At 58.6% G+C, this 22216-nt stretch overlaps 1 protein-coding gene across 2 annotated transcripts in view; it reads left to right on the top strand.

Moving 5' to 3' along the window:
- SCARA5 (scavenger receptor class A member 5) overlaps positions 1-18034 on the top strand; it is a 38334-nt gene extending 20300 nt beyond the window's left edge. Inside the window, exons 5-9 of one of the 2 annotated variants that reach the window (XM_084203687.1) lie at positions 3664-3744; positions 7938-8036; positions 10830-10895; positions 13462-13653; positions 17575-18034. In XM_084203687.1, coding sequence (XP_084059813.1) covers positions 3664-3744; positions 7938-8036; positions 10830-10895; positions 13462-13653; positions 17575-18031 — 895 coding nt within the window. In that variant the 3' untranslated portion in view covers positions 18032-18034. The remainder of the gene's footprint in view (positions 1-3663; positions 3745-7937; positions 8037-10829; positions 10896-13461; positions 13654-17574) is intronic. The other variant, XM_084203688.1, reaches the window with a different exon arrangement.
- Positions 18035-22216: the final 4182 nt, after the last annotated feature.

Raw genomic sequence — 22216 nt, 5'->3', positions numbered from 1 at the left:
TTCTGGGATCCAGAGTCCATCCCTGGGATCCGGAGTCCATCCCTGGGATCCAGAGTCCATTCCTGGGATCCAGAGTCCATTCCTGGGATCCAGAGTCCATCCCTGGGATCCAGAGTCCATTCCTGGGATCCAGAGTCCTTCCCTGGGATCCGAAGTCCATTCCCAGGATCCAGAGCCCATTCCCAGGATCCAGAGTCCATCCCTGGAATCCAGAGCCCATTTCCAGGATCCAGAGTCCATTCCCAGGATCCAGAGTCCATTCCTGGGATCCAGAGTCCGTTCCTGGGATCCAGAGTCCATCCCTGGATCCGGAGTCCATTCCCAGGATCCAGAGCCCATCCCTGGGATCTGGAGTCCATCCCTGGGATCTGGAGTCCATTCCCAGGATCCAGAGTCCATCCCTGTGATCCAGAGCCCATCCCTCAGCCCCTGGGAAACAGACAGCCAGGCTCAGTAATTCCATATTTCCCATCATCCTTTCCTATCCCAAAATCTCTCCAGGCCTGGATGTTTCCCAATCTCGACATGGTTCAGGATCCCACCCCGGATCCCTCTCTGGATCCCACGGATTCCTACCGAGCATTCCCAGATCCCAATTCCTGATCCATTGAAACACATCCCTGCTCTTCCTGCCCCTTTTCCAGCACTCGGAGCCCTGGCTGGATCTCAGCTTCCCGAGCCCCCGGCTTTTGGGATTTCTCGGAAAACATTTCCCAGTTCCTCGCCCTGGATGGGTGGGAATGACCCTTCCCGGCCTCTCCCTGCCCTGTTTTCTCTCATCCCAGGAATATTTCTTTTCTCCCCTCTTATTTTCCTCTTCAAACTCCTTCTTCCCATTCTTTCCTCCCCCGAATATTTTCAGCTTTTGGGATCTGAGCCTTTGCAGGATGGGGGATACATTTTGCTGGAATTCCAGCTGGAATTCCGAGGTCAGGGCTGGTGCCAAGGCACTTGTTGCCCTTTTCCAGCTGCTGAGCCAGAGGGGGTGGACGCGGTGGATCCCCAGGAGATCCATGCCCCTGGAATAGCAGCAGCTCCTGTCCCTCATCCCTGGGGGACCTTGGCTCCCCATCCCCGTTTTTGGGATGCTGGGATCACCCTGCCCCAATTGCTTTGACATTTCCCCACTCCTCAGATCCCGCTTTTCCCTCCCCATCCCTGGGAATGACGTCACCTGCTCTGGGATGAAGCCACCGAGGGTGGGACCCGTCACGGAGCCCTGGAATCGCGTTATCCCAAAACAAACCGGATTTATCAGCCCTGACACATTCCTGGCATCCCCAACTCCCCTCTCCTCCCATCCCCTGGATCATTCCTGGGGCCTCGTGCCCAGCTGGATTCATCCCAGCTCCAGATGTCCTTGGGTGAGTCCGTCCTGTTCCCGGCTGGGTTTGGCCCAGCCCTTCCCTGCCTGCCTGGGGGGGCCCTTTCCCTTCTCCCCAAATCCTCGGCTATCCCGAGCTCCGGATCCTGGATCCTGGAATTGGGTGGTGGCGGCTTGGGAAGGTCCCCAGGCTCCTCTCCAGCATCCAAGGATTGCTCCGAGCACCTCCGTGGCTCGGGAAGGAGTGAGGGAGAATTCCCGGGATGCGCTCGGCGGATCCCTGGGTGGGATGTGCTGGATCCCAAAAGTGATGGGACAGTCCCATCCCTCAGGGAATGCCTCATTCCTCTGGGATTGGAGGCTGGGAAGCAGGAATGGGATTTCCCAGGTGTGACCCTCAGGAGCTGTGGGGCGGGAAGAGCTGGGAATGCCTGGGAGCCTCTCCCAGCTGCCATTCCCGATTTTTCTCCAGCCTAGCTGCTCCCTGTGTCCTGTCCCGAGAGCTGCTCCTGGGGTGGGGCCGTCCCCGGGAGCATTCCAGAAAATCTGCAGCTGCCCCATCCCTGGAAGTGCCCATCCCGAGGGTCTGGGATCCATCCCGAGGGTCTGGGATCCATCCCCAGGGTTTGGGATCCATCCCAAGGGTCTGGGATCCATCCTGAGGGTCTGGGATCCATCCTGAGGGTCTGGGATCCATCTTGAGGGTCTGGGATCCATCCTGAGGGTCTGGGATCCATCCTGAGGGTCTGGGATCCATCCTGAGGGTCTGGGATCCATCCTGAGGGTCTGGGATCCATCCTCAGGGTCTGACATCCATCCTAAAGTCTGGGATCCATCCCGAGGGTCTGGGATCCATCCCAAGGGTCTGGGATCCATCCCAAGGGTCTGGGGTCCATCCCTGGGATCCGGAGTCCATTCCCAGGATCCAGAGTCCATCCCCAGGATCCAGAGTCCATCCCCAGCATCCAGAGTCCATTCCCAGGATCCAGAGTCCATTCCTGGGATCCAGAGCCCATTCCCAGGATCCAGAGTCCATTCCCAGGATCCAGAGTCCATTCCCGGGATCCAGAGTCCATTCCCGGGATCCAGAGTCCTATTTTCCAGCATCCAGAGTCCATCCTTTGGATCTGGGATCCATCCTGGGATCTGGGGTCCATTCCTGGGATCTGGAGTCCATTCCCAGGATCCAGAGTCCATCCCTGGGATCCAGAGTCCATTCCCAAGATCCAGAGCCCATTTCTGGGATCCAGAGTCAATCCCTGGGATCCAGAGTCCATTCCCAGCATCCAGAGTCCATTCCCGGGATCCAGAGTCCATTCCCAGGATCCAGAGTCCATCCCTCAGCCCCTGGGGAACAGCCAGGCTCAGTAATTCCATATTTCCCATCATCCTTTCCTATCCCAAAATGTCTCCAGGTCCGGATGTTTCCCAATCTCGACATGGTTCAGGATCCCACTCTGGATCCCACTGCAGATCCCTCTCCAGATCCCACTCTGGATCCCGCTCCGGATCCCACTCTGGATCCCATTCTGGATCCCTCTCTGGATCCCACGGATTCCTACAGGGCATTCCCAGATCCCAGTTCCTGATCCATTGAAACACATCCCTGCTCTTCCTGCCCCTTTTCCAGCACTCGGAGCCCTGGCTGGATCTCAGCTTCCCGAGCTCCCGGCTTTTGGGATTTCTCGGAAAACATTTCCCAGTTCCTCGCCCTGGATGGGTGGGAATGACCCTTCCCCTGTTTTCTCTCATCCCAGGAATATTTCTTTTCTTCCCTGTGATTTTTCCCTTCAAACTCCTTCTTCCCATTCTTTTTTCTCCCAATTATTTTCAGCTTTTGGGATCTGAGCCTTTGCAGGATGAGGGATCAAACACAGGATTGGGATTTTCTGTGTGTTCCCGGGATTTTACTAAAATCCTGCCATCAATCCTCTCCTCAAGGATCACCTCCAGAATTCCCAGAGGATCATCCCAGCTGGACAAGCAGAAAGTATCCCTGCCCCTGGATGATCCTTAAAATCCTTTCCAACCCCCAAAATTCCCAGATCCTTTGAACATTCCCAAAATGCGTGTTTTCCCTGATTTCTTGCCGTGATTTCATTGGGAATTTGGCTTTTGGTCTAAAGGAAAATTCCTAGAGTCACGCTCGAGGTGGAGCTTCCGGGTGAACTTTCCTGGCACTTGGAGCAGCTTGGTGGGATCCAGCTTGGAATTTCAGACCCACAAATCCCAGAAGTTTAAAATCGTGGATTTGTCCCGGCTTTGTTCCCGTGTTCCTCGGCCATCCCGGATCTCCTGGAGCTCCGGGATGTGATTCCCGCCCTCCCGTTGTGTTCCAGGGCCGCCGGGACCCAAAGGAGACCGAGGCACGGAAGGGACGGAGGGAGAGCCCGGCCTTCCCGGCCTTCCCGGCCTCCGAGGTAAGGAAAACATTCCCGGTGTCCCCAGCACCGCCCCAAATCCCATCCTGAAATATCCCGGCTGATCCAAACCCACCGGGACGGCTCCGGCCCATCCCTCGGGATGTCCCAGCTCCCGAGGGACACCGGGATGGATCTGCTCTCCCGGATCCTGGAACGCCCATCCTGGAGGGAAAAACCTCACGGCCCGCCCGGCTCCAGGAAATCCATGCCGATATTCCCAGATTTCCTGGAATTGGCCACCCCATTCCCAAACAGAGCTTCCCAAGGCACCAGGGCTGGAATTGCTGCTGGATCCCTCTGGCAGATCCCGGCCTTGGCTCCAAGATTTTTCCAGAATTTCCTTTTTCCAATGCCAATTTTCCCACCTGCCCTTCTTGATTCCATTGTTTTGGGGAGGAATTCCACTGGAAGCCACCAGAGGACATTCCCACCCTGAGGAAGACTTGGGTCCGGCTGTGTCTCATTTGAAGGAAATCTGGGAATGCTGGCTCTGCCTCCAAGGGCTGGGAATGGCACGGAGTGGGACAGGATCCCCGTGGAGGTGATGGGATCCATCCTGCCAGGAGCAGGGATCCACTGGGATCCTGCAGGACGGAGCTCCAGGGCCAGGAACAGATCCAGATCTGGATCCGGATCCAGACCCAGATCCAGAACCAGACCCAGATCCTGATCCAGATCCAGGTCAAGGTCCAAATCCAGATCCGGATCCGGATCCTGACCCAGACCCAGACCCAGATCCAGACCCAGGTCCAGGTCCAGGTCCAGGTCCAGATCCAGACCCAGATCCAGACCCAGATCCAGACCCAGACCCAGATCCAGACCCAGACCCAGACCCAGATCCAGACCCAGACCCAGATCCAGACCCAGACCCAGGTCCAGATCCAGACCCAGACCCAGATCCAGACCCAGATCCAGACCCAGATCCAGACCCAGATCCAGACCCAGACCCAGATCCAGACCCAGACCCAGACCCAGATCCAGACCCAGACCCAGATCCAGACCCAGACCCAGGTCCAGATCCAGACCCAGACCCAGATCCAGACCCAGATCCAGACCCAGATCCAGACCCAGACCCAGATCCAGACCCAGATCCAGATCCAGATCCAGATCCAGATCCAGATCCAGATCCAGACCCAGATCCAGACCTAGATCCAGGTCCAGGTCCAGATCCAGACCCAGATCCAGACCCAGACCCAGATCCAGACCCAGACCCAGATCCAGATCCAGATCCAGATCCAGACCCAGACCCAGATCCAGACCCAGACCCAGACCCAGATCCAGACCCAGACCCAGATCCAGACCCAGACCCAGACCCAGATCCAGACCCAGACCCAGACCCAGACCCAGACCCAGGCCCAGATCCAGACCCGGGCCCAGATCCAGACCCAGACCCAGACCCAGGCCCGGCCCAGGCCCAGACCCAGATCCAAAACCCAGATCCAGACCCAGACCCAGGCCCAGATCCAGACCCAGACCCAGACCCAGACCCAGAACCAGACCCAGACCCAGAACCAGAACCAGAACCAGACCCAGACCCAGACCCAGGCCCAGATCCAGACCGAGGCCCAGATCCAGACCCAGGTCCAGGTCAAGGTCCAGATCCAGGTCAAGGTCCAGACCCAGACCCAGACCCAGACCCAGACCCAGATCCAGACCCAGATCCGGACCCAGACCCAGACCCAGACCCAGACCCAGACCCAGATCCAGACCCAGACCCAGACCCAGACCCAGATCCAGATCCAGATCCAGATCCAGACCCAGCCCCAGCTCCAGCCCCAGCTCCAGATCCATGCCTGGAATCCTCTGCTCCAAGGATTCTGAGGCCCCGTGACCTGGCTGGGACTGCTTTGGGCTCAAACCCTGGGATTTTGGGATCGCTCCTTCCCAGGCCCAGCCCATCGAGGCAGAGCCAGCCTGGAAATCCGATCTCCCTCGGCCAGCCCCTCCAGCTGCCCGTGTTCCTTCTCCCTCCAGCTGGAATTTCTGGCACTGACGGACTCGTGGCTGTTTTTCTTGGGTGTAACAACCCTCGGAATTACATTGGCTCTTTTCCTCCGTTTTCCTTTTTTTTCCCCCAATTTTTTTTTTCTTGTTCAAACAGAAAAACAAAACAAATCCCAGGAGGGTTCACCTTCAGGAAGGAGTTGTTGGAAGAGCCGCGATTTTTAGGCCTTTTCCAGGAGTTTTTCGGGATGCAGGCACCACCCTTTGGATCTGAGAAGGCTGGGTTCAGGTGTATCCTGGGAAAATCCCCTTTTCCATGGAAAATCCACCCTTTTCCATGGAAAATCCACCCTCCTGTCCATGCCCCGCAGGAATCCAGGTCCTGATCCCTCCTGGGGATGGACACAGCAGGGAAAGTTTGGAGCTGGGGCTGGAATTCCTCCTGGAGAATTTTTTTCCTCATAAACCAGAGGAAAATCGTGACTAAGTTTGGAAAAGCCCAGTCCAGGAAGGGCGGGGGCAGCGGTGCCTGGGGAATCCAGGGCTCCCTCCACACGGACAGAGCCGGGCTTAAATCCTGGTGGGGCTTTGGATCCGAGCCCAGCTCAGGCTCGGGATGAATCCCAGCTGGATCGATCCCGTGGGATCATCCCCAGGTCCCAGCAGATCCCAAATCCAGCACAGGGTCGCCCCCTCCACCCCAGAGCCAGACCTGGATCCAGGCCTAGGCCCTGGCTGGGGTCCAAGACCGGATGCAGATCCAGGTGCAGACCAAGTCCAGAGTTCAGATCAGGTCCAGGTCCAGTTTCAGGATGAGGATCAGGACCAGGAACAGATTCACAGCTGGATCCAGGTCCAGATCCAAGCCCAGATTTCAGACCCAGATCCAGGTCCAGTTTCAGGACCAGGACCAGATTCACAGCTGGATCCAGGTCCAGGTCCAGGTCCAAGATCAGGACCAGATCCAGTTCCAGGACCAGGATCAGGTCCAGGACCAGAGTCAGGAGCAGGAACAGATCAGATCTGGGTCCAGGTCCAGGACCAGGACCAGGAGCAGATCCAGGTCTGGGTCCAGGTTTAGGTCCAGGACCAGGAGCAGATCCAGGTCTGGGTCCAAGTCCAGGTCCAGTTTCAGGTCCCAGACCCAGATCCAGGATCAGATCCACAACTGGATCCAGGTCCAGATCCAAGTCCAGATGCAGACCCAGATCCAGGTCCAGTTTCAGGACCAGGACCAGATTCACAGCTGGATCCAGGTCCAGGTCCAGGTCCAAGATCAGGACCAGACCCAGTTCCAGGACCAGGTCCAGGTAAAGGTCCAGATCTAGGTCTAGGTCTAGGTCTAGGTCTAGGTCTAGGTCTAGGTCCAGGTCTAGGTCCAGGTCCAGTTCCAGGACCAGGTCCAGGTAAAGGTCCAGATCCAGGTCTAGGTCTAGGTCTAGGTCTAGGTCTAGGTCTAGGTCTAGGTCCATGTCCATGTCCATGTCCATGTCCAGATCCAGATCCAGATCCAGATCCAGATCCAGGTCCAGGTCCAGGTCCAGATCCAGATCCAGGTCCAGGTCCAGGTCCAGGTCCAGGTCCAGATCCAGATCCAGATCTAGGTCTAGGTCTAGGTCCAGGTCCAGGTCCAGGTCCAGGTCCAGGTCCAGATCCAGGCCCAGGTCCAGATCCAGGAGCCGATCCATGTCCAGGTCCTCATCCAGGTCTAGATCCAGGTCCAGGTCCAGATCCAGATCCAGATCCAGGTCCAGGTCCAGGTCCAAGTCTAGGTCTAGGTCCAGGTCCAGGTCCAGGTCCAGGTCCAGGTCCCACATGGATGGAGGTCCCCTCTGAGGTTTGGATGTGCCCCCTGTGAAGGAATTCCCAAACTCCAGCGCAATTCCCCCCTCCCTGGTGTGGAATGCTCACACCAGGGGGTTCCATCCTCCTCCTCCAACGAAAATCCAACCCCTTGGACAACACGGATCCCGGGACCTGGGGCTCTCACACATCCCAATCCCTGGGGATGGATCCTGGTTTCCCTTCCTTGATCTCCAGCTTTGGAGCCCAGTTCAGCCCAGCTCCACCCCAGCCTAAGGACGCTCTGGAATTCCTCAGCCCCCGGATCAATCCATCCCGGATCCCAGGGAAGCGCGGGAGAAGGATGGGCCGGACTCTCTGGGGTGCCCCGCCCTTCCCTGGCACTCCAGGCTTGCGGAATTCCGCCGGAACCGGCTCATGTTGTGTCCCGGTGGTCATTCCAGGGCTGCCCGGGGAGCGGGGCCCGCCCGGCCCGCGCGGATTGAAGGGCGACCCGGGAGAGCTGGGCCCGCGCGGCCCCGCCGGAACGCGCGGATTCAAAGGTACGGCCGCGGATCCCGGCGGGAATCCGGGATCCCGGGATGAGGGGCCCACCCTGGAAGGGGCACCGGGGCATCCTGTGGCTCGGGAGGCGCCCGGATCTCCTGGAGGGACGGGAATTCCAGCGATTCCCGCTCCCACGCCGCTCCGCAAATCTGGATTTGGGATGTCCTCCCATTCTACGGGGCTCCGTGGGGGCAGGGATTTGGGAATGATCTCCCGGTGTTTTCTGGGGCGTTCCTGGCTGGATGCGGTTTCCCAGGAAAACTGTGGGAGGAGGAAGTCGGGATTTAGCGGGAATGGCTGTCCCTGGAGACCTGGGATGGGAAATTCCCGGTCTCAGCCAAAAGTGGGATTGAAAACACCAAAAATGCTGTTTGTGCCTCAAAATTCCTGCGGGGGAGGCAGGAAGGGAAAACACCCTGGGAAGAGCTGGGAATTGTGGGGAACAGAAACCTGGAGGGGATTGGGATTGGGATTGGGAATGAGACTGGAATTGGGATTGGGATTGGGACTGGGATTGGGATTGGGACTGGAATTGGGATTGGGATTGGGATTGGGATTGGGATTGGGACTGGAATTGGGACTGGGATTGGGATTGGGATTGGGATTGAGACTGGGATTGAAATTGGGATTGAGATTGGGATTGGGATTGGGATTGGGGTTGGGATTGGGGTTGGGATTGGGGTTGGGACTGGGATAGGGACTGGAATTGAGATTAGGATTGGGATTGAGACTGGGATTGGGACTGGGATTGGAATTGGAATTGGGATTGGGATTGGGACTGGGACTGGGATTGGGATTGGGATTGGGATTGAGATTGGGACTGGGATTGGGACTGGGAATGGGATTGGGATTGGGATTGGGATTGAGATTGGGACTGGGATTGGGATTAGGATTGGGACTGGGATTGGGAATCATTCCCAAGACAGGGAATCATTCCCGGGATATCCAACGGCCAGGAATGTTTGCCCAGCCGCTCCGCCCCCCCGGCCCCGCCCTTTTCCATGGATGCCATTCCCGGATTTCCTGCTGCTCCCCCGGGATTGGGGGATCCCCAGCCCTGAGGCGTTTTTAGCCCCAATCGGGATTTTCCATCCCCAAATCGGGAATTCCATCCCGAAATCCCGGGGGTTGTTGCCCTCCGTGGGATCTGCGGTCAGGAATTCCGGGATTGCCCGGCGGCCCGGCTCTGTCCCGGGGGATTTTTGGGATTTCCCGTTTTTGGGAGCAGGGATGGGAGATGGGATGTCGGGAGGGATGGGGATTTGGGGGGATTCATGGGAATTTCTGGGATTTCTGGGGATTTCTGGGGATTTCTGGGGATTTCTGGGAATTCCTGGGGATTCCTGGGGATTCGTGGGGACTTCTGGGGATTTCTGGGAATTCCTGGGAATTTATAGGGATTTCTGGGGATTTTTGGGAATTCCAGGGAATTTCTGGGGATTTCTGGGAATTCCTGGGAATTCCTGGGGATTTCTGGGGATTTCTGGGAATTCCTGGGAATTTCTGGGGATTTCTGGGAATTCCTGGGGATTTCTGTGAAATTCTGGAAATTTCTGGGAATTTCTGGGAATTCCTGGGGATTTATGGGGATTTATGGGAATTTCTGGGGATTTCTAGGAATTCCTGGGGATTTATGGGGGTCCAGAGGCATCAAAGAGGGATGGGGATTTCTGGTAATTCCTGGTAATTCCTGGGGATTTCTGGGGATTTCTGGGAATTCCTGGGAATTTCTGGGGATTCCTGGGAATTCCTGGGGATTTCTGGGAATTCCTGGGAATTCCTGGGGATTTGTGGGGGTCCAGGGGCATCACAGAGGAATGGGGATTTCTGGGGATTTCTGGGAATTCCTGGGAATTTCTGGGGATTTATGGGAATTCCTGGGGATTTATGGAGATTTCTGGGAATTTCTGGGGATTTCTGGGAATTCCTGGGGATTTCTGGGGATTCCTGGGGATTTGTGGGGGTCCAGGGGCATCAAAGAGGAATGGGGATTTCTGGGAATTTCTGGGAATTTCTGAGTATTTCTGGGAATTCCTGGGGATTTCTGGGGATTTATGGGAATTTCTGGGAATTTCTGGGGATTTGTGGGGATTTGTGGGAGTCCAGGGGCATCAAAGAGGGATGGGGATTTCTGGGAATTTCTGGGAATTTCTGGGAATTTCTGGGAATTTCTGGGAATTTCTGAGTATTTCTGGGAATTCCTGGGAATTCCTGGGGATTTATGGGAATTCCTGGGAATTTCTGGGGATTTCTGGGAATTCTTTGGGATTTATGGGAATTTCTGGGAAATCCTGGGAATTTCTGGGGATTTCTGGGGATTTCTGGGGATTTCTGGGGATTTATGGGGATTTATGGGAATTCCTGGGGATTTATGGGAATTCTTCGGGATTTATGGGGATTTATGGGAATTCCTGGGAATTTCTGAGGATTTCTGGGGATCTGGGGGCATCCAAGAGGGATGGGAATTTCTGGTAATTTCTGAGAATTTCTGGGAATTCCTGGGGAATTCCTAGGGATTCCTGGGAATTCCTGGGGATTTCTGGGAATTCCTGGGGATTTCTGGGAATTCCTGGGGATTTGTGGGGGTCCAGGGGCATCAAAGAGGAATGGGGATTTCTGGGAATTTCTGGGAATTTCTGGGGATTTCTGGTAATTCCTGGGGATTCCTGGGGATTTCTGGGAATTCCTGGGAATTTCTGGGAATTTCTGGGAATTCCTGGGGATTTCCGAGGTCTGGGGGCTGTGGGGGTCTCAGCCATCCCCCCAAATTCCGGCTGCTCTCTTCCCAGGCGAGCGCGGCCCCAAGGGGGACAAGGGGGACAAGGGGGACCGAGGAGTCGCGGGCGGCAGCAGCGGTGAGTGCGGGGGAGGGGAAATTCCTGATGGAGGGAGAGAGGAATTCCTGATGGAGGGAGGAATTCCTGATGGGAGAGGAATTCCTGATGGGGAGAGGAATTCCTGATGGGGAGAGGAATTCCTGATGGAAGGAGGAATTCCTGATGGAGAGAGGAATTCCTGATGGGGAGAGGAATTCCTGATGGAAGGAGGAATTCCTGATGGAAGGAGGAATTCCTGATGGAGGGAGGAATTCCTGATGGAAGGGGGAATTCCTGATGGAGGGAGGAATTCCTGATGGAGAGAGGAATTCCTGATGGAGAGAGGAATTCCTGATGGAAGGAGGAATTCCTGATGGAGAGAGGAATTCCTGATGGGGAGAGGAATTCTTGATGGAGGGAGGAATTCCTGATGGGGAGAGGAATTCCTGATGGAGGGAGGAATTCCTGATGGAGGGAGGAATTCCTGATGGGGAGAGGAATTCCTGATGGAGGGAGGAATTCCTGATGCTGGGAAAACCATCCCGGGGTTCTCCCGCCCGGGCAAGGAGGAGGCGGAGCCGGGGAAGGTGGGCGGGGAGGGGAAAGGACCGGGAATGCCGGGGGAGGGGGTCGGGAATGCCGGAGGTGTCCTTCAGGTTGGGGACATCCTTCCTGCCACCCCAGGGACATCCCAGCCTGGGGACATTCCCCATGGAATTCCAGGGGCATCCCAGCCTGGGGACATCCCAGCCTGGGGACATTCCCCGTGGAATTTCAGGGACATCCCAGCTTGGGGACATTCCCCACGGCTGCTGTCCCCTGTCCGCTCTCCCCGTGTCTGACACCCCCTGCCCGCTGTCCGCTGCCCGCTGTCCCCTGCCCGCTGTCCCCCTGCCCGCCATCCTCTCCCCGCCGTCCCCTGCCCGCTGTCCCCGCATTGTCCCTCTGCCCGCCGTCCCCTGGCCGTTGTCCCCATGTCTGACACCCCCTGCCCGCCATCTCCTGCCCACTGTCCCCTGCCCGCCGTCCCCGCACTGTCCCCATGTCTGATGTCCCCCTGCCCGCTGTCCCCACACTGTCCCCATGTCTGATGCCCCACTGCCCGCGGTCCTCGTGCCCGCTGTCCCCGCGCTGTCCCCGCACTGTCCCCGTGTCTGACACCCCCTGCCCGCTGTCCTCTGGCCGCCATCCCCGCGCTGTCCCCATGTCTGACACCCCCTGCCCGCCATCCCCTGCCCGCCATCCCCGTGCCCTCTGTCCCCTGCCCCCTGTCCCCTGGCCGCCGTGCCCATGGCTGATACCCCCATGGCTGATGTCCCCATGGCCATGGTTGCTGTCCCTGTGGCTGCTGTCCCCATGGATGACATCCCCCTGCCTGCCATCCCCGTGCTGTCCCCCTGCCCGCCGTGCCCGCGATGTCCCCATGTCTGACACCCCCCTGCCCGCTGTCCCCTCCCCGCCGTCCCCTCCTCTCTGTCCCCGCACTGTCCCCGTGTCTGACACCCCTCTGTCCCCATGTCTGATGTCCCCCTGCCCGCTGTCCCCTGCCCACTGTCCCCTGCCCACTATCCCCATGTCTGACACCCCCTGCCCGCGGTCTCCTCCCCACCGTCCCCGCGCTGTCCCCATGTCTGACACCCCCTGCCCACCATCCCCGTGTCTGACAGCCCCTGCCCACCGTCCCCTGCCCGCCGTCCCCTGCCCGCTGTCCCCGTGCCCGCTGTCCCCGCACTGTCCCCGCACTGTCCCCGTGTCTGACACCCCCTGCCCGCGGTCCCCGTGCCCTCCGTCCCCTGCCCGCCGTCCCCGCACTGTCCCCGTGTCTGACACCCCCTGCCCGCGGTCCCCGTGCCCTCCGTCCCCTGCCCGCCGTCCCCGCACTGTCCCCGTGTCTGACACCCCCTGCCCGCTGTCCCCTGCCCGCTCTCCCCGTGTCTGACACCCCCTGCCCGCTGTCCCCTGCCCGCCGTCCCCGTGCTGTCCCCATGTCTGACACCCCCTGCCCGCTGTCCCCTGCCCGCTGTCCCCTGCCCTCCGTCCCCTGCCCGCCGTCCCCGCACTGTCCCCGTCTCTGACACCCCCTGCCCGCGGTCCCCTGCCCGCTGTCCCCATGTCTGATGTCCCCCTGCCCGCCGTCCCCTGCCCGCCGTCCCCTCCCCGCCATCCCCTGCCCGCGGTCCCCCTGCCCGCTGTCCCCGTGCTGTCCCCATGTCTGATGTCCCCCTGCCCGCCGTCCCCTGCCCGCTGTCCCCATGTCTGACACCCCCTGCCCGCTGTCCCCATGTCTCACACCCCCCTGCCCCCCTGCCCTCCGTCCCCTGCCCGTCGTCCCCGTGTCTGACACCCCCTGCCCGCTGCCCCCGCACTGTCCCCTGCCCGCTGTCCCCCTGCCCGCTGTCCCTGCACTGTCCCCATGTCTGACACCCCCCTTCCCGCTGTCCCCTGCCCGCTGTCCCTGCACTGTCCCCATGTCTGACACCCCCCTTCCCGCTGTCCCCTGCCCGCTGTCCCCGCGCTGTCCCCGCGCTGTCCCCTGCCCGCCGTGCCCTGCCCGCCGTGCCCTGCCCGCTGTCCCCCCGCTGTCGCTGACGGTGTGGCGGCGCAGCGCCGGCGGAGGGCTCGGTGCGGCTGGTGAACGGCTCCGGGGGGCACGAGGGGCGCCTGGAGATCTTCCACGAGCGCCGCTGGGGCTCCGTCTGCGACGACGGCTGGGACGGGCGCGACGGCGACGTGGCGTGCCGCATGCTGGGCTTCCGCGGCGCCGCCGACGTGTTCCGCATGGCGCGCTTCGGGCAAGGTGCGAGGGCACCGGGAGCGGCACCGGGAACGGGGATGGGAACGGGAACGGGGATGGGAACGGGAACAGGGATGGGGATGGGGACGGGGATGGGGATGGGAACGGGGACGTGGCGTGCCGCATGCTGGGCTTCCGCGGCGCCGCCGACGTGTTCCGCATGGCGCGCTTCGGGCAAGGTGCGGGCGGCACCGGGAGCGGGAGCGGGAACGGGGACGGGGATGGGGATGGGGACGGGGATGGGGATGGGGATGGGGACGGGGATGGGGATGGGGACGGGGATGGGGATGGCGATGGGGATGGGGATGGGGATGGGGATGGGAACGTGGCGTGCCGCATGCTGGGCTTCCGCGGCGCCGCCGACGTGTTCCGCATGGCGCGCTTCGGGCAAGGTGGGAGCGCACCGGGAGCGGGACCGGGAACGGGGACGGGGATGGGAACGGGAACGGGGACGGGAACGGGAACGGGGACGGGGATGGGGATGGCAACGGGGATGGGGACGTGGCGTGCCGCATGCTGGGCTTCCGCGGCGCCGCCGACGTGTTCCGCATGGCGCGCTTCGGGCAAGGTGCGAGGGCACCGGGAGCGGGACCGGGAACGGGAACGGGGATGGGGATGGGGATGGGGATGGGGATGGGGACGTGGCGTGCCGCATGCTGGGCTTCCGCGGCGCCGCCGACGTGTTCCGCATGGCGCGCTTCGGGCAAGGTGGGAGCGGCACCGGAAGCGGCACCGGGAACGGGAACGGGGATAGGAACGGGGATGGGGATGGGGACGGGAACGGGGATGGGAACAGGGACGGCTCCATGGGATTGGGGAATGGGATCGGGAATGGGAACGGGAACGGGGATGGGGATGGGGATGGGGATGGGAACGGGAACGGGAACGGGAACGGGGACGGGGATGGGAACGGGGATGGGGATGGGAATGGGAACAGGGACGGGGACGGGAACGGCTCCATGGGATTGGGGAATGGGATCGGGAATGGGAACGGGGACGGGAAAAGGGACGGGAATGGGAACAGGAACGGGGACGGGGACGGGAACGGGGACGGGAACAGGGACGGGAATGGGAACAGGAACGGGGACGGGGACGGGAACGGGGACGGGAACAGGGACGGGAATGGCTCCATGGGAATTGGGGAACGGGATTAGGAATGGGATCGGGGACGGGAACGGCTCCATGGGACTGGGGAATGGGACTGGGAATGGGATCGGGGACGGGAACGGCTCCATGGGATTGGGGAATGGGACTGGGAATGGGATCGGGAACGGGAACGGCTCCATGGGATTGGGGAATGGGACTGGGAATGGGATCGGGAACGGGAACGGCTCCATGGGATTGGGGAACGGGAATGGGAACAGGAGCGACTCCAAGGGATTAGGGAACGGGATTTGGGATTGGGAATGGGAACAAGAACGGGACTGGGGACGGGAACGGCTCCATGGGATTGTGGAACGGGAACGGGATCAGGAACGGGAATGGGAACAGGGATGGGAACGGGAATGGCTCCATGGGATTGGGGAATGGGAACGGGAATGGGACTGGGAACAGGAATGAGAAGGGGGACGGCTCCATGGGATTGGGAACGGGATTTGGGAACGGGAACGGGATCGGGAACGGGAATGGCTCCATAGGATTGGGGAATGGCAACAGGAATGGGACTGGGAACAGGAACGGGGACGGCTCCATGGGATTGGGGAACGGGATTGGGAACGGGAAATTCTCCATGGGATTGGGGAACGGGATTGGGAACGGGGAATTCTCCATGGGATTTGGGAACGGGATCGGGAACGGGATCAGGAACAGGAACGGCTCCATGGGATTGGGGAATGGGATTTGGGCTTGGGAACGGTTCCATGGGATTTGGGAACGGGAACAAGAACGGGAACAGCTCCAGGGGATTGGGGAACGGGATTGGGATTGGGAATGGTCCATGGGATTTGGGAACAGGATTCGGGATCGGGAACGGCTCCGGTGGGATTCAGGAATGGCTCCTGGGGATTGGGGAACAGCTCCAGTGGGATTTGGGAATGGGACAGGGGATTCAGGAATGGATCCATGGGATTTGGGAATGGGATTCAGGATTGGGAACAGCTCCTGGGGATTTGAGAACAGCTCCTGGGGATTGGGAACAGCTCCTGTGGGAATTGGGAATGGGATTCGGGATCAGGAACGGCTCCTGGGGATTGGGAATGTCTCCTGTGGGATTCGGGAACAGGATTTGGGATTGGGAACGGCTCCTCAGGATTGGGAATGGCTCCTCTGGGATTTGGGAATGGCTCCTGTGGGATTCGGGAACGGCTCCTGTGGGATTCGGGAATGGCTCCTGTGGGATTTGGGAACGGCTCCTGTGGGATTTGGGAATGGCTCCTGGGGGATTTGGGAATGGCTCCTGGGGGATTTGGGAATGGCTCCTGTGGGATTTGGGAAGAGCTCCACGGGGAACCGGGACCTGCCAGACCCTGCTGGAACCCCAGGAGCCTTTGGGAGATATTCCCGGGGATCTGGGATTGGGGAGTCTGGGATTGGGGGATCTGGGATTGGGGGATCAGGGATTGGGGGATCAGGGATTGGGGGATCTGGGATTGGGGAGTCTGGGATTTGGGGGATTGGGGATTTGGGGGATCTGGGATTGAGGGATCTGGGATTGGGGATTCTGGGATTGAGGGATCTGGGATTGGGGATTCTGGGATTGGGGAATCTGGGATTTGGAGATCTGGGATTGGGGATCTGGGATTTGGGAGTCTGGGATTGGGGGGATCTGGGATTTGGGGGATGTGGGATTGGGGGATCTGGGATTTGGGGATCTGGGGTTGGGGGGATCTGGGATTTGGGGGATCTGGGATTTGGGGGATCTGGGATTTGGGGATCTGGGGTTGGGGGGATCTGGGATTGGGGAGTCTGGGATTTGGGGGATCTGGGATTTGGGGGATCTGGGATTTGGGGGATATGGGATTTGGGGGATATGGGATTGGGGGATCTGGGATTTGGAGATCTGGGATTGGGGATCTGGGATTTGGGGGTTCTGGGATTTGGGGGATCTGGGATTTGGGGGATCTGGGATTGGGGGATTGGGGATTTGGGGGATCTGGGATTGGGGGATTGGGGATTTGTGGGATCTGGGATTTGGGATTCTGGGATTTGGGGAGTCTGGGGGATCTGGGATTGGGGAGTCTGGGATTGGGGGATCTGGGGTTGGGGGGATCTGGGATTTGGGGGATCTGGGATTGGGGGATCTGGGATTGGGGGGATCTGGGATTGGGTGATCTGGGATTGGGGAATCTGGGATTGGGGAGTCTGGGATTTGGGGGATCTGGGATTTGGGGAGTCTGGGATTGGGGAATCTGGGAATCCCCGGAATTCTGTCTCTGTGGGATCCCCGTGATTCCGTCCTTTGGGAATCCCCAGAGTCCTGTCCTTTGGGAATCCCCGGGATTCCGTCCTGGGGAATCCCCAGAATTCTGTCTCTGTGGGATCCCCAGAGTCCCGTCCCTGGGGAATCCCCGGAGTTCCGTCCCTGTGGGATCCCCAGAATTCCGTCCTTGGGAGATCCCCGGAATTCCAGCCCTGTGGGAATCCCTGGAATTCCATCCTTTGGGATCCCCGGAGTTCCATCCTTTGGGATCCCCGGAATTCCATCCCTGTGGGATCCCTGGAATTCCGTCCTTGGGGGATGCCCGGGATTCCATCCTTTGGGAATCCCTGGAATTCCGTCCTGCGGGATCCCTGGAATTCTGTCCTTGAGGGATCCCCAGAGTCCTGTCATTGGGGGATCCTCGTGATTCCGTCCTTGAGGGAATCCCCAGAATTCCGTCCTTTGGGAATCCCCGGAATTCCATCCTTTGGGAATCCTGGAATTCCATCCTTTGGGAATCCCGTGATTCCATCCTTTGGGATGCCGGAGTGTCCGTGTGTCCGCAGGCTCGGGGAAGATCTGGATGGACGACGTGTCCTGCACGGGCAGCGAGGAGTCCCTGGAGCAGTGCGGCTTCTCGGGATGGGGCCGCAGCAACTGCGGGCACGCCGAGGACGCCGGCGTGCGCTGCCGGACAGACTGACACCAACGGCCGGACAGACGGACACCGGCGGGACAGACGGACACCGGCCGGACAGACGGACAGCAAACCTGCAACGGGACAGACTGACACCGGCCGGACAGACGGACAGCAAGCCTGCAACGGGACAGACTGACACCGCCCGGACAGACGGACACCGGCGGGACAGACTGACACCGGCGGGACAGATGGACAGCAAACCTGCAATGGGACAGACTGACACCGCCCGGACAGACGGACACCGGCGGGACAGACGGACAGCAACAGGACAGACTGACACCGGCCGGACAGACGGACAGCAAACCTGCAACAGGACAGACTGACACCAACGGGACAGACGGACAGCAAGCCTGCAACGGGACAGACTGACACCGGCCGGACAGACTGACGCCAGCTGGACAGACAGACGCCAACGGGACAGACTGACGACAAACCTGCAACGGGACAGACTGACACCAATGGGACAGACGGACACCGGACAGAGAGACTGACACCAACGGGACAGACTGACACCAACGGGACAGACGGACACCAGCCGGACAGACTGACACCGGCCGGACAGACGGACACCGGCCGGACAGATGGACAACAACGGGACAGACGGACAGCAACGGGACAGACTGACACCGGCAGGACAGACGGACAGCAAGCCTGCAACAGGACAGACTGACGCCAACGGGACAGACGGACAGCAAACCTGCAACAGGACAGACTGACACCAACGGGACAGACGGACAGCAAACCTGCAACGGGACAGACGGACACCAACGGGACAGATGGACAGCAAACCTGCAACAGGACAGACTGACACCAACAGGACAGACTGACACCGGCTGGACAGACGGACAACAAACCTGCAACAGGACAGACTGACACCAACGGGACAGACGGACACCGGCAGGACAGATGGACAACAAACCTGCAACAGGACAGACTGACACCAACGGGACAGACGGACACCGGCAGGACAGACGGACACCGGCTGGACAGACTGACACCGGGCAGACAGATGGACAACAAACCTGCAACAGGACAGACTGACACCAACGGGACAGACGGACACCGGCAGGACAGATGGACAACAAACCTGCAACAGGACAGACTGACACCAACAGGACAGACGGACAAGAAACCTGCAACAGGACAGACTGACACCGGCAGGACAGACGGACACCAACGGGACAGACGGACGCCAACGGGACAGACGGACGCCAACAGGACAGACGGACAACAACGGGACAGACGGACACCGGCCGGACAGACTGACACTGGCTGGACAGACGGACACCAACGGGACAGACGGACACCAACAGGACATACTGACACCAACGGGACAGACGCCAACGGGACAGATGGACGCCAACGGGACAGACTGACACCGTCCAGACAGGCTGATACCGGCCGGACAGACTGACCCCAATGGGACAGACTGACACCGGACGGACAGACGGACGCCAAACCTGACCCTTAACAGACTGACACGGGACAGACAGACGGACACCGTCCGGAGAGACTGACACCGGATGGACAGACGGATGCCAAACCTGCCCCATAACAGACTGACACGGGACGGACAGACTGACACCGGGCGGACAGACGGACGACAAACCTGCAACAGGACAGACTGACCCCGGACGGACAGACTGACCCCAGCTGGACAGACTGACACCGGGCGGACAGACGGACCCCGGGTGGACAGACTGACCCCACCCCAACCAGACAGACTGACACCGGACGGACAGACGGATACCGGGTGGACAGACTGATACCGGCCAGACAGACGGACACCAACAGGACAGACTGACCCCAGTGGGACAGACTGACACCGGGCAGACAGACGGACAACAAACCTGCAACAGGACAGACTGACCCCGCCCGGACAGACTGACACTGGATGGACAGACGGACACCGGAGAGACAGACTGACACGGGGCGGACAGACTGACACCAACAGGACAGACAGACACCGGCCGGACAGACTGACACCAGACGGACAGACTGATACTGGCTGGACAGACTGACCCCAATGGACAGACTGACACCGAACGGACAGACGGACACCGGCCGGACAGACTGACACCAACAGGACAGATGGACCCTAACGGGACAGACTGACCCTGGTCGGGCAGACTGACCCCAACAGGACTGACCCCGGCCGGACAGACTGACCCCAGCTGGAAACCCCAAATCCACCCCAAAGGGAAAAACCCCAAATCCACCCCAAAATGAAAACCCCAAATCCATCCCAAAAGGAAAAACCCCAAATCCATCCCAAAGGGGAAAACCCCAAATCCATCCCAAAGGAAAACCCCAAACCCATCCCAAAATGAAAACCCCAAACCCACCCCAAACGGAAACCCCAAACCCATCCCAAAATGAAAACCCCAAATCCACCCCAAAATGGAAACCTCAAATCCACCCCAAATGGAAAAACCCCAAATCCATCCCAAATGGAAAAACCCCAAATCCATCCCAAGGGAAACCCCAAACCCACCCCAAAAGAAAACCCCAAATCCATCCCAAGGAGAAACCTCAAACCCACCCCAAATGGAAAAACCCCAAATCCATCCCAAAATGGAAAAACCCCAAATCCACCCCAAATGGAAACCCCAAATCCACCCCAAATGGAAACCCCAAACCCACCCCAAAAGAAAACCCCAAATCCATCCCAAGGAGAAACCTCAAATCCACCCCAAATGGAAACCCCAAACCCACCCCAAAGGGAAAAACCCCAAATCCACCCCAAAGAGAAAACCCCAAATCCATCCCAAAGGGAAAAACCCCAAATCCATCCCAAAGAGAAAACCCCAAACCCACCCCGAAGAGGAAAAACCCAAAATCCATCCCAAAAGGAAACCCCAAATCCATCCCAAAGTGAAATCCTAAATCCATTCTGAAGGGGAAAAACCCCAAATCCATCCCAAAATGGAAACCCCAAATCCATCCCAAATGGAAACCCCAAATCCACCCCAAAGGGAAAAACCCCAAATCCATCCCAAAAGGAAACCCCAAATCCATCCCAAAGGGAAACCGCAAACCAATCCCAAAGGGAAACCCCAAATCCACCCCAAATGAAAACCCCAAATCCACCCCAAAGGGAAACCCCAAATCCATCCCAAAATGGAAACCCCAAATCCGCCCCAAAAGGAAACCCCAAATCCACCCCAAATGGAAACCCCAAATCCATCCCAAAAGGAAACCCCAAACCCATCCCAAAGTGAAATCCTAAATCCATTCTGAAGGGGAAAAACCCCAAATCCACCCCAAAGGGGAAAACCCCAAATCCATCCCAAAGGGAAAACCCCCAAATCCATCCCAAATGGAAACCCCAAATCCACCCCAAAGGGGAAAACCCCAAATCCATCCCAAAGGGAAAACCCCCAAATCCACCCCAAATGAAAACCCCAAACCCACCCCAAAGGGAAAAATCCCAAACCCATCCCAAAAGGAAAAACCCCAAATCCACCCCAAATGGAAACCCCAAATCCACCCCAAAGAGAAAACCCCAAATCCATCCCAAAGGGAAACCCCAAATCCACCCCAAATGGAAACCCCAAATCCACCCCAAATGGAAAAACCCCAAAGCCATCCCAAAAGGAAACCCCAAACCCATCCCAAAGTGAAATCTTAAATCCATTCTGAAGGGGAAAAACCCCAAATCCACCCCAAAGGGGAAAACCCCAAATCCACCCCAAATGAAAACCCCAAACCCACCCCAAAGGGAAAAATCCCAAACCCATCCCAAAGGGAAACCCCAAATCCATCCCAAAGGGAAAAACCCCAAACCCATCCCAAAGGGAAACCCCAAACCCACCCCAAAGGGAAACCCCAAATCCACCCCAAATGGAAAACCCCAAACCCATCCCAAATGGAAAACCCCAAATCCACCCCAAAATGAAAACCCCAAACCCATCCCAAAAGGAAAAACCCCAAATGGAAAAACCCCAAATCCACCCCAAATGGAAACCCCAAATCCATCCCAAAAGGAAACCCCAAACCCATCCCAAAAGGAAAAACCCCAAATGGAAAAACCCCAAATCCGCCCCAAATGGAAAAACCCCAAATGGAAAAACCCCAAATCCACCCCAAAGGGAAAAATCCCAAACCCACCCCAAATGGAAAAACCCCAAATGGAAAAACCCCAAATCCGCCCCGAAGTGCCGGGACGGGATCGCTCCCAAAAAATAAAGGATTGGCTCTGCCCTGGGAAGGGCTGTGGGATTTATGGGATTTATGGGATTTATGGGGTTTGTGGGATTTTATGGGACTTTATGAGATTTATGGGGTTTGTGGGATTTTATGGGGTCTGTGGGGTTTGTGGGGTTTATGGGGTTTTATGGGGTTTATGGGGTTTATGGGGTTTATGGGGTTTGTGGGGTTTATGGGGTCTGTGGGGTGTGTGGGGTTTGTGGGGTTTTATGGGATTAATGGGGTTTATGGGGTTTATGGGATTTATGGGGTTTGCAGGGTTTATGGGATTTTTGGGATTTATGGGATTTATGGGGTTT

This window comes from Fringilla coelebs (genome assembly GCF_963513975.1).
Source record: "Fringilla coelebs genome assembly, chromosome: 3".
Lineage (NCBI taxonomy): Eukaryota > Metazoa > Chordata > Aves > Passeriformes > Fringillidae > Fringilla > Fringilla coelebs.
The sequence above is the reverse complement of the archived record's forward strand: the minus strand, read 5'-3'. Positions and strand labels throughout refer to the sequence as shown.